Source organism: Monomorium pharaonis, chromosome 8 (assembly GCF_013373865.1).
Source record: "Monomorium pharaonis isolate MP-MQ-018 chromosome 8, ASM1337386v2, whole genome shotgun sequence".
NCBI classification, from domain to species: Eukaryota; Metazoa; Arthropoda; class Insecta; order Hymenoptera; family Formicidae; genus Monomorium; species Monomorium pharaonis.
This window is the reverse complement of record NC_050474.1, coordinates 13,326,995-13,340,486: the sequence shown is the minus strand read 5'-3', so window position 1 is coordinate 13,340,486 and position 13,492 is coordinate 13,326,995. Positions and strand designations below refer to the sequence as shown.

The window sequence follows — 13,492 nt, the reverse complement described above, 5'->3', positions numbered from 1 at the left end:
CAGTAAAACGGTATGATGGGGGAGGCTTTGCGCGAATCTGACAGAACCTCGTCTACTCCAAGCGGTGTCTCTCGTTGAACCAAGTATAGAGTTTTGAAAATACAGAAATAGTAGATAAGATACGCGCGCGCGCGCGCGTGTGTATGTGTGTGTTACAATCAACAATAGACTGATAATCGATTTATTAAGAAATTTTTTTGATTTGAAGATGATTGAAAGTGATCGTATTACCAGCACGCTTAGATGATTATATTAACAAAATTTGATGTCATTGTTTTACTTTGTATGACTCGAAATGTGTACAGCCAAATAAAAAGTAAAAAAAAAATACTCAAGTGTACATATATTTGTGTGCTAATAGGTTTAAGTTTAAAAAAAATGAAGAAGTATGTATAATTAAATGTTAACTCTTTGCCTGCACACTATATTTTTTTCTCGATTTCTACGCACATGGGTTACGCTAACCCACAAATTTTGTTGACTCATATCTCCAAATGTATTTATCAATTTTAACTTTTTTTTTAATCAAAAGAAAAAAATCTCAGAATTATGATGGTAATTGTTAAAATATCATGGATAAAAAGAAAAAAAATGTTTAAAAAAAAGTGAAGAAACAATGAAAAATTTTTACAAAAGTTTTTCAAACGTCTATATTTTTTTAATAAAAAGTGATAAAGTAATTAAGGCGGGTATCAATAGAAAACTGAAGAGTTGTATTTTAACTCTTATGTCCACAAATGGGTACCAATGTATCCATTTAGTTAGTTTTTCTGAAAATTTGTTTCTGTCAAAATTTTTTAGACGCGCCCAGATTGTCGCAATTCGATTATTTTACTATTGAAAAATTGTTTTATCTTACTTTTTTAAAAGCTGGAATTAAAAAATGTATTGCATTAAAGTTCACATACGCCTAGGCTGCAAGAGGGGTACAAATGTACCTACTAGTAGAAATATATGTATTATTTATGTGCAGTTAGTTATCAAGTCAATTAATGAAAAGACTTGTGAAATAAATAAAAACCAAGTTTTTATAAATAAACACAGTAACGTACAGTATACGTTCGCAAACTTCCCCTTTATTTCAATTTTCAAGTTATAGGATGCGTTCGTGAAGACGCTATTAGCGCTATCAGTATATCTTTATTACTCATTAAAAGTAGAACAAGAATAGACTGATACTGATAGCGCTAATAACGTCTTCCCGAACGCACCCATAGTACGTTAGGGCCGCGCAATTAGATGCTTCATTCTATTATTATAATTTCTATTATAAGGTTGCGTTCCGAAATTTACTGCCAGTACTGAAAATGTGTAGTACACGTAACATGAACTACCCAGATAGCCAAGCGAGATTAAACATATCGGGCAAATTAATGCACTGCATGTATGTTGTGAACTTGCCCACAATTTGCTGTCATTGTAATTTAACATGGAACGAAGTTAACATCAGGAGAGCAAATAACCTTCATGAATTTATAAATTTATAAGTGCATGCATTGAGGAATAATAAACTTGTCACATTGACAGCAATTGTGCATGCATGTTGACAACTTGCCGTCAGTTTGTTGAATTCTAATGTAGAATTTTATATGATGTCAGAACAACAGACAGCGGAAGCACAATAGATTTGCGGAAACACCTTGTCTTTAGTTTGATAAAATTAATAGGGAATAAGTGACAGCAAAATAACAACACGTTGCCTTTATTTAGCTATCTGGGTATAGACTTTAAGTACTGGCAGTGAATTTCAGATTAGCTCAAGCTATTAGGTTAGCTGACTAAACTTCTTTTGTGTCAGTCAGAACAGGCTGTATACCTGAAAAGGGTTTCTACTTTTCTTTCATACATCGCAGTAGTTGAAGATCATCCCGATAGAGCAAATTTTCCATTCTACGAAGCATTTACGGATAAAATGCCAACAGTGGGTACATTTGTACTCCGGTTGTGGAACAACGTAGGTAAATTTGTTCGTGGACACAAGGGTTAAGAATCTATGGTCAGTTTTTCGATTCTGTTAAAAAATATATATATTTGATGATTTTACTAAATTTAGTAAAAAATAAATATAGTCTAAACACATGTAATAGTAAAATAGTAATATTTATAAGAAAAATAATTATTATGAAATTGTTTAATACAAAAAAATATTTATTAAAAGAACTTATTTATTACAAAATAATTTTTTAATTTGTAATACTGTGATGAAGCGTTAGTGAAACGTCACGTTGTCTACATGCTCTCCTGTATAGTTGATTTATATTTTTATATACAAATTGCAGTATACATAAGTACTGTATGCATAAATGATGAATGAAACTTAACAAAAAAATCACTTTTACTTACACTTCAAAGTTGGAACTTTTTCATTTTCTGTTACGTTTCCTACATACTGCGTAACTCTAACCCACACACACTTTTGATGCTCTTATTTCTGATGCTTTCGGAATACTGACAACACTCAAAGAGGAATAAGTAGAGCACAGCTCCAACTCCCTCTTCTTCTCCCAACACCCCTTTGCTAAATACTTTTAAGTAACGGGTATTTTAACATCGACCTGGATTACTGTAACCTAGTGTCAGAGGGTTAAAATATATTTTTATCTTTTTGTCTACTGAAGTAGTTTTTTGAAAAATTTTTATGTCTTCCAAAATTTTTCAGATCTTATGTCTGGATCGTCGCGATTTGAACCTTTTATTTTTATTAAAAATATGCTTTTACTTTAATTTTTTTAAAGCTGAAATAAAAAAAAATTGCATTAAGGTTCACATACACCTCAGCCACAACCAATGTATCAAGGTACCTATTAGTAGAAATATATTATTTACGTGCAGTTATTAAATCAATTAATGAAAAGACTTGTGAAATAAATAAAAATAAAGGTTTTTGTAAATAAATGGTAATATTTATTTATTACATTCTACACATTTTGTAATGGTTATAGTATATCTATCACATACCAATTTTTGGCATTTTGAGTAAGATTTTTGTGTTTTTCTGCGTTTTTTTAAGAGTTTGTCTATAGCATAGATCACACTCAGTAATTATTTTCTGCTTGTATCATTTCTTCTTTGTTCAGATCCAGGAGAAAGTTCAATAGGATTTATTGGCCTACTGAGGATAGTCTTCATTACCAGTTGTACATTATAATGTCTCATTATTTGCGATCGATCCTCAATTACTGAAAGAATAATCTCGTGACTTGTCTCATGAATATTCTGCATTTATTTGTATTTTTTCTTTAACATTTTATAATATATAATATAAATTGTAAGAATTGCAATGTCTGTGATGTTGTAGAAAAGAGTAAGTGGCCATCTCAGAGTATGCTGCTGGCTTGTGTATCTTCCAATTATTTGATCCATCACGTCGACTCCAGATCCATTATATTTATTATAGTAAATGTTGATTTCTGGTTTTTTCTTGACGTCATTTGGCACTACTATATCAGCAGGTGCTTGTTTTAAGGCATGCTCTTGCCGAGGCAATTACTCTTTGTCATCACTTTCAGATTCCACGTAACTTTCTGCATCTGAGTCGTCTAATCGTTGTTTTAAATACAGATCTTGTTTTTCAGTACTCATTCTATAAAACAAAAACGTGATGCAAAAAATGCAAATCAGATGCTGCCACGTGTTCTTATAAATAGAAAGTATTGTATACAAATTTATTTGTTATCTTACCTAGCAAACTCAGCTTTCAATAATTCTTCATTTTTTCTTTGTTTAGATTCATAACGAATGGAACAGTACGTTATTCGATTTACGAAAACACATTCAAAAATATAATACACCTTGCACGCATAAATCAATAGTTGCGAAAAGTCTCGATTCTAAACAAATGCAAGTTTATGTATGCAAAGGCCATATATACACTGAGCTAATATTGCTTGCCTTGTTCATTTGAACCTACAATGTACGTACGCAAACTTCTTCCTTTTATCTTATTTGAAATTTTATACAACCGTTCCACCAAACACCAAGTTACATGTAACGTACCTGTTAGTTGTAATTTCCTACTCAACAATGTAATTGTAATATAACATGTGTGTTATATTGCAATTATATTATTGAGTGGGAAATTACAACTAACAAGCACGTTACTTTGGATTTGCTGGGGTAGAACGTTAGAGCCGCGCGGTTAGCTAACTAATTTTATTCAAAACCCGTTTTGTGTGAGCCAGAGCGGTCTATATAGGGCTGAAAAGGGTGTCTGCCCTTCTTTTATTCATGGCTTGTCGAATATCATCTCGACAAAGTAAACTTTTCATACTACGGAGCATTTATGGAAGAAATTCTGACAGTGGATACTCAAGTACTCTGGTTAGGAAATAACGTAGATAAATTTGGTTGTGGACACAAGGGTTAAAAAAGTTTTGAAGTACTCGAAATTGAAAATGCTCTATAACAAATTTCGGTTATTGTGTATTGCCATATTAGCGCCACTTTATAACGGCAGGTTGCTAAATAAATGATTCCATAAGTAATTACTACAATTCGTCAGTTAATAACGGCGATAGTACGAATGATCATATTGTCTGCCGTGGCTATAATTCCTCTCTCTCTCTCTTTCTCTCTCTCTCTCTCTCTCTCTCTCTCTCTCTCTCTCTCTCTCTCTCTCCTTCTTCTTCTACTTTTTCTTCTTCTTCTTCTTCTTCTTCTTCTTCTTCAGAGGCTCACAGATTGAGAGACCGTATCTCTTCTGATTTGGTAAGGGCATTAAGGACGCGGTCACGTGATTAGTTTACTACTCTCTCCTTCAGAGACTCTCTAATGATGGCTGCGCGTGTCAGTTGGTACAGCGAATCATCGATCGCCCGATTGCTATGTTGGTTTTGGTTTTGATTTTTGATCTGTCAAACTCGTATATTTGGATAAGTTCAAATAAATACCGTTACCAAGAGTGTGTGTAAGAGCACGCGAGATATCCGGGAATGCGGAAGTGCAAAAATAATATATTTATTATGAATGAACAGAATTGGTTTTTTAATGAAACTATTATGGCATAATTGTTCAATAATTTATTGAACAAAGATGTTATTGTCAAAGAGATTTGAAAGCGCACGTGTGTGTATGTGTGTGTGTTGCGTGTGCGTGCGTGCGTGTGTGTGTGTGTGTGTGTGCGCGCGCGCGCACACACATACATATACAGGATGTTCCCAAATTGGCGTGAGATTTTTTAATAATTAATTTGTTGTAACATTTTGAGAGGAAAATTCTAATATAAAAATGTCAAGGCTATAATAGTTTTCAAATAGGAAATTTAAAGATTACGAATGACGAAGCTAGAATTTTGCGCGCTCAGATAGTAATAAAGGTGCTTTCAAATCTCTTTGACAATAACATCTTTGTTCAATAAATTGTTGAACAATTCTGTGTGTGTGTGTGTGTGTGTGTGTGTGTGTGTGCGCGCGCGCGCGCGCGCGCACTAGCGCAAAAAAAGAATTTTGGGGCAATCTTGAAAACTTAACTCTGCGAAAACTTATCCAAAATTACATGAACTTTTTTTAAATTAAAGACTTTACTATAAGAATCTCTAGGCGAAAGTTTGATTTGTCAAGTGTGATCCTTTTATATCGCATAAAAACCAAACATGTTTTTTTTTATTGAAAAAAGTAAAAGTTTATTATTATTTTTTACAAGTTTCTCGTTAAAATTTTGCTAATATTAATCCAGATTCTTAAAGCTCATTCTTTTCTAAGCAATTAAAAAAAACATGTCAATACGATGTTTTTTGTTGACTATAAACGAGTTTGAAATTTGCACTGTATTTTAGGGTATTTTAGCGAATAAATACAGTATTTTTTGGATATCATTAAACGGTATCAATATGATATTGCACATTGATTTTATTCGTGTTTAACTCGTTATACCGTCGTTATCAGAGTGACTCAATGTGCACCACGTGGAGGTTGACGATTTGACAGTCGGATTTTGCACATTATGTGACTTTGAAATCCATCGGTGGAAATTTGCACTTACTAATCTGAATATAGTTGACGCGCAATTACACAGAAGTCGACAGAAGGTTCGCTATTTTAGCAGCCTGCTCAGATCAGCAGTGTTTGTACTGCAAATTTTATTTAAATGTTTATGAGTTTATGTGTATGTGTGGGTACATGTATGTGTATGTATGTGTACTTTCGTTTAAATCTTATTTGTTGTTGTACAATAAAAAGAAAATGCTGATTTTTAGAAAGCCAGAAATTTAGCAACAATTTTCCGCATTATCTGCTTTTACTTTAAAATTACTTAAGAGGATGTTAAACTGCTCGTCAAACTTGATCGAGATCAATAATGTACAGTCATTTGTGCACGTCATTAACAAAATTTTGTATGTGTTTCTTTTATAGATTTAGAAACCCTCTTACAGAATTAAAGTTTATATATTAATATCAGCTTTTGAATTGAATTTCATACCAAGAATTAAAAAAAATTTTTCAGATTGCTCTTTTGAGACACGAAATGTTTACCAATGCGTATCTTTTTTATTAAGACGTCTACGCTCAATCTGAAAGCATAGTATTGTTCCTTAATGTTCACTCGTGTACGGACCTGACTTGATTTATACGTACAAGGTGCACAATTTTTATATCAAACACATTTTGTTACGAGTCCAAGTCAGACGCCGACAATTAAAAAATTTTTTTTTATTTTCGTATAAAATCGTTACGTCCGTACACAGTTATCGTCTGTACTTTAATTGTGGAGAAAAATTTTTAATTCTGTAAATGCAATAAAAAGATTGGCATTGGTAAAAATTGTCGATAAAACAGACGATTTTAGGATCTCCTTAAATCAAATAATTTTAAAATAAAGGCAGATAATATGGAAAATTGTTGATAAATTTCTAATGTCTAAAAAATCAATTACAACAACGAGGAGGAAACACCCACTATTAAACATACATGCATATAACACACACAAACATACACATTCATCTACACTTTTAAACCCACACATAAATATACACATACGCATAAATATACACATACACATATCATACACATACGCATACATAAAAAATAAAAATTCAAATTTTATTTATAAAATTAATCTTTTCCAGAGTTACATGTCATACAAAATCCAACCGTCAATCTCCATGTGGTGCACATTGAGTCACTCTGATGATGGCGATATGATTAAGTTAAACACGAATGAAATTAATGTGCAATATCATATTGATATTGTTTTATGATATCCAAAAAATATTTATTTGCCAAAAATACCCTAAAATGCAGTGCAAACTTGTGTATAATTAACAAAAAACATTATATCGACATGTTTTTTTAATTGCGTAGAAAAAAATAAGCGTTAAGAATCTGGATTAATATTAGCAAGATTTTAACAAGAAATTTGTGAAAAATGATAACAAACTTTTACTTTTTTAATAAAAAAAAACACGTTTGATTTTCATGTGATATAAAAGAATCACACTTAACAAATCAAACTTTCGTCTAGAGATTCTTAAAGTAAAGTCTTTGCTTTTTAATTTAAAAAAAAATTTATGTAATTTGGATGATTTTTTGCAACGTTATGTTACTTTGAAGATTGTCTAAAAATTTGGTCAAAGTTTTTGTCCCGTTTTTTTTTGCACCAGTGTATATACATAGTGAATTTTAATGGATGTGTCAACTTTAGCTGCATATACTTTTCAATACATTAAATCGTTACTGTATACACGTTTGGATGTATTAAGCAAGCGGTACACGACGCTTGTTTTTGTATAAGCTTGTTTGCTAGATGGAAATACTCTGTTCTGATGCATTTCTGAAGATGATTAAAAATGCATTAATCAGAATAGAGTATTTTTATTTATAAAGCAATCCAACACGAAAACAAGTATCGTGTGCTAGTTTTAAACATTTGTTGCATTTAATTGTTGGACAATTGCATTGATAACATTTCCATTTTTGCAAATAATTTTTAAAGAGATTTTTGTAAATTTCTAAAAATTTTTATAAGTCTTTTTAAATATATTTGGCTAATAATGATTTGTATTAATTTTATACTTATTTTTGAATACACGTATTTATTTGACGTATATTTGTTATTTTTATAAGATTTTTTGACAGGATTGTTATTTCTACCACTTATGACTGTGTTACCACTGTCAATGCATAACTCTCGGCTAAGGGATTGGAAATCTTAAGAAAAAAATGTTAAGAACTATTGATATATTTATTAATATTTTTTTAATCTTAGGCTTAAGTTGAGTATTCCGCGATTTGTTCTTGTGTGTACTTCATACATGTAACATAAAAGAATGAAGTTTTCAATTCTGTAAAATCAATTTAAAAAATTTTATATCCTATAAATGCCCATAATTTCATCACTTTTAGATTATTTAGGGGAGTCATAAAGGGATGCTGGCAACGTTTTAGTTTTACTGACTAAATTGATCTATAAATGTGTATGATATTGATATAGCAAATATCAATATATTTCTATTGTACTGACTTGACTACTATTATATCGATAATACTTGCACACATATGCACAAATTTTTAAATAAAGTATTTTTTTTTATATTAAAGTACAATTCTTAGTTTTTATTTAAAAAAATACAGTATTCTTTTATTTCCTGATTTTATTATCTTGTGAGTTGAAACTATGGTAAAAATAATATACGAAGTATATTATTTTTATGCAGTTTAAAATTTCTGACAACGCTTGCATGAAGATAGAACGGACTAAATTGAATAGAAGTCTTTTCCGGAGATGGAACTACTCAGCGAGACGCATGTCTCGTTGGGCGGTCCGCGTTTGTACTTGATAGGATGAATTTGGCTATCTTTATAAATTAATAACTTATTTACTGTTATGAAAATTATTAAAAACTATTGCAAAATGATACAGGACTTTTCTACTCAGTTTAGTCCGTTCTATCTCTATGCATAGAGCTAAAAAAATTTTAGTTATTTTATATAAAACAAATGCTATCATGAGCTTTACGTCAAACATCGATAGCAAAACTAAATTTTTAATTTTTTGTTTTTTCATATAAATTGCTTTTGAATTTATTATTGTCCATGCTTATTTTATTTACATTAGTTATTATTCGTATATTTTAATAGTGGAAAAAGGTTTTTAATTTATTAACAAAAAAAAGATTACATAATGTGTGAAAAATGAGTTCAATCAGTAAAACAGACTCGTTGCCAGCATTTCCTTAAGACGTTTGAGATAGATGAGATACCCTATATTGAAATTAAAAAAAATGAAATTTTTCTACGTACACACACCCACACACACACACACACACACAATACACACAAAACACACACACAGGAACAATCCACATATTATGTATTTTATATGTATATGTCCCTGACCATTTATTCATATTTAAATGCGCAATTGTATCCAACTGATCCTTACATATTTAATAACACTAAAAAAAAATATATATATATATATAATGATGTCGTACGGATGAGTTTCTTTTCCAGCTCTCCTCTTTGCTCAGTGGGCAAAATTGGGAGTGGAGAATCTTTCTGAAAGTTATAATGTATTATGTGCTCTAATTGGTTAGGGGTATATTTGTCTTATTGGTCGATTCTCATTGGACAATGACAATTTTTGTAACAAAATTCTGAAAATTGGTAGGCTTAAAATTTGTTTGCAGGAGTGCAATGATATACGTGAAAAGCCGGTTTCCTATATTGTGAAGACTCGAGCGACAAAGCGCATGCCACTTTCTCGCTTTTTGTGAACAATTTACGTTAAAAATTATTGATAATTATATTTGTATATGAAATTCCACATCTAGAAAAATTTTTCTCAAATTTTGAAAAAAAAAAGAAACGAAACTACCTCATTGGAACAGAATTAGGCATGTGTCTGTTTTCTGCATCCCACAGCTCGATAATCACGAAATAAAACCCGGCAAGAGTCTGAAAGTAAACATTAGCGTTCCTAACCTACGACTTTTTGTGGGGAACATACCAAAGTCAAAAGGCAAAGAGGAGATCTTGGAGGAATTTGGTAAATTAACAGGTAAAGTGAAATTCGAGGCGTGTGTACCTACCTGCTTACCTGTTTACCTACCTACCTGTCTTACCTGTATTATATAACTTAATAAGAGTGCTAGCTTTTAAGTAGTTGGTTGTAGATGGTATGGAAGCTACGGAGTATTCGAGGATCACACTCACTTTGTGATCTGCGAATATATACACACCCTATGACATACCTTTAGTTCTTGGTCAGTCTCCTTGCCTCTCGGTTTATTAGTGAACAGTAACACCTCTCTGGTCCAAGTCTTTTTCCTCGCATATATATTTAGGGTTGACTTCTGAGTTTATCTCTGTTTCCTACTTTATACGCGCAACCTTGTTGTCTCCTTAATCTCCTCATCTTTGAATTACGCAACTGATTTATTATTTATTATTACTGATATATCTTGTTCGTTTTTTTATTTTTTTTTTTTATTTTTTATAATGAAGAAAGAAGTGAGGAAATGGAAAGAGAAAATGTAGGAGCTGTGTGGTGTGGTGTGGTGTGTGTGTGTGTGTGTGTGTGTGTGTGTGTGTGCGTGCGTGCGTGCGTGCGTGCGTGCGTGCGTGCGTGCGTGCGTGCGTGCGTGCGTGCGTGCGTGCGTGCGTGCGTGCGTGCGTGCGTGCGTGCGTGCGTGCGTGCGTGCGTGCGTGCGTGCGTGCGTGCGTGTGCGCGCGTGTGTGCGTGTGCGCGCACATATATATTTAGATTGAGAGATTTTATTGACAAAAAATACGTACACACTGTATTGCACCGTTGCATTACTTTGCAATATGCAAAGTGAATCGTCACTATGTCTTGAGCTTTGTGGGTATGGGAGATTTGCGTGGACCGCTGGGGCGTATGGCTCGCTAACAAACGGACAGGCACTCCCACCCTGTACGATATCGATCCTTCGAAACGTTCGTAATCCTTTAATGCTTTTGATTCTTATATGAAATCTCTGCTCCCTCCTCTCCATTAATCATCTTTTTTCCTCCTTTGAAGGACATTTTATGAAATCCTACGTTCAGACAGCCAATAAAGCAGCTGAAATTATAAATGACAAGCTTAATTGGCATCTCTCCTTCCACATTATTCTTACAGCTGAATGATTATGAGATTCGGAAAGGGAAAAAGATTGGTGTTACCGTATCTTATAACAATCATCGCTTGTTTGTGGGAAATATTCCAAAGAATCGAGACCGAGATGACTTGTTCGAAGAGTTTACAAAGCACGCACGTAAGTTGACAATTGTCCTTAAATCAGCAAGCAGTAACCAAACGGAAGTTTTCTGGGAAAAAAGAGAGAGCTGATAGAACAAAGATTTAATTATCTTATAATTGAATTAGGTGTTCTTTCTCTCTAGTCAGTAGCAGAGGTGCCAGGTGGGTTAAATTCAGCCCTCTTATGTAAATGTGAAACCAAAAATTCGATGTATGAATTGGTGAACTCGGAAAAACGAAAATTTTTATTGTTTCCTTTTTAAAAATATTATATTGATTTGGCGAACGCTGATCGATTTATTTATAAACCAAATGTGAACTCTTCTTACTATAAAATTTCTTCATTTTTATTCTGATAAACTTTATTCGCAAAACGTGCATAATTGCAATAATAGATAATCGTAATTGTGTCCTACAACCAATTGTGTGCACGCTGATTTTTTATTTGCTATTTATGCACTCATAAACGCCACCCCCCTTCCCCACACACATAAGAGCACACACCCATCCGTTCTCTTCCCAAGTGGAAAAAATTTAATGAAATATTAAGATTATATATGTTTTAGTGATTATTGAGATATGTATATATTAAAATATTATTGTTTAATGTTTTAAAATATAAAAAATATAAAAATTTTACAGATTCTATTATTATGTTTAAATATTAAATTTGTGTAAAATTTGAACTTAATTTTCTTATTGGTTTAAAAGTTATTTAACTTTTTTCTTTACTCTCGATTCTTATGTAAAATCGCGTTTTGTTCTCATTTGCAAATTTCATGAGAAAATAATAGAAATTAAGAAATTAAATCAAATTTTTATATATATTATATTAAAAAACTAATAAATAATTGTATACATTTATTTGGAGTCACATTTAAACATTAAAAAAAATTATTTATTTAAATTACAGCAAAATATAATCATTTTTTATGCATAAGTTGTTGAACCCAAATTTTTTATTATTTTCTTTATAACTAGTTTTAGTCAAAAATTCGGATATTTACAATAAAAATTTTTTGTTTTGAATTTTTTATTTTGAATTCTAATAATTTTAACCCTAGGCTGTCACATCTCTTTTTTACCAACGAGACTGTTCATACTGGGTCATCGTGACCCAACGCAATTTTCGATGAGCTGCAGTTTAAAAACTAAATGTCCAAAATTTCTGAAAAAATTCTGAAATAAAGTTTGAACATAAAAAAATAAATTTTAATGGTAAAAAATTAATATTTCAATAATTTTAATTGAAAAAGATTGCTGAAAACAAAAATTTTTTTAAAAATCACATTTTATTTGAAAAATTATTACTTTCTATTAATTTTTAATATTTTAAGCTAAAAATTTAGGATTGTACTCTCGGAATATGTTACTTTAATAAAGAAATTAGTTGGTAAATGAACTTTTTAAAAAAGGTATTTGTTTTACTTATTGCAGAAGAGCACTCCAAAAATCAATAAATTTTTATAGAAAAAATTAATTCTTTATTAAATATTGGTCGACGCCCTTGTCATATCTGGGTGACCCCACACAGTGACTCAACGTATTTTTCTTAACGGCTGTCAAATAAACACTGACGCTTTCTTTCTTTGGGCAAGTGTCTTTTTCTGTAGAAGATGTCTGAAATTTATTTTAGATGGCATCACAAGTATACATTTCCAAGCATGCCGAATTATATCTTACTAATAAGTCAACAGTTCGAGTCATGGTGATCCGGTTTGACAGCCTAGGGTTAACTGATAGAATTAAAATATTTTTAATGAAATGTTTTAATGAAATTTTTATGACATTTGGAATTTATAATATTATCTTCGAGTACTTGGACCAGTTCATCAAAACTTTATGAAAAATTTATTAGATTAACTTTTAAGAACACGAGTACTCGATTATCCCGTAAGAATACGGGTGGCGTATAGCATATGCCAAGCCAAAAAATTGTATAATTGCTCAAAATGGATACTCAAAATGTTTATTTAATAAATAGCATGTGTTTAGAACAATTCTTTATTTTTTAAAAATACAGAATATTATAAAGATAATTTTATGAATAAAATTAACCCAAATAAAGTAACAAGAAAATGGTTAAGTTTTAAAATGGTTAGAAATTTGTAGTAGAAAACTATAATAGTATGAACACAAGTAGAACTTTTTAAAATTTACATAAATAAAATAAGAAAATGGTTAAGTCTTAAAATAATTAGGAATTTTCAGTAAAAAGAAATACAATATAATACTATAAACATAAATAGCACTTTTTAAAATATTTTGACGAGATTTATTCCGACAAGACATT

The 13,492-nt window shown here is 31.2% G+C and overlaps 1 protein-coding gene and 1 long non-coding RNA gene across 21 annotated transcripts in view; both read left to right on the top strand.

Moving 5' to 3' along the window:
• LOC105832312 (heterogeneous nuclear ribonucleoprotein R) overlaps positions 1–13,492 on the top strand; it is a 113,478-nt gene that overhangs the window by 19,792 nt on the left and 80,194 nt on the right. For 17 of the 20 annotated variants that reach the window (XR_004964275.1, XR_004964274.1, XR_004964273.1 and 14 more), the window contains one exon: positions 11,080–11,215. The exons of 1 other annotated variant lie outside the window; for it this stretch is intronic. Coding sequence is in view for 16 of the 19 variants with exons in the window: in XM_036290677.1 (XP_036146570.1) it covers positions 11,080–11,215 (136 nt within the window). In the remaining 3 variants the exon portion in view is untranslated. Of the gene's footprint in view, positions 1–9,860; positions 9,997–11,079; positions 11,216–13,492 lie in introns of all 20 variants that reach the window. 2 more of the 20 variants (XM_036290684.1, XM_036290671.1) reach the window with 1 other exon arrangement.
• LOC118646862 lies at positions 1,504–2,751 on the top strand. Its single transcript, XR_004964278.1, has 2 exons — positions 1,504–1,954; positions 2,660–2,751. It is a non-coding gene; the product is annotated as an uncharacterized LOC118646862 (long non-coding RNA).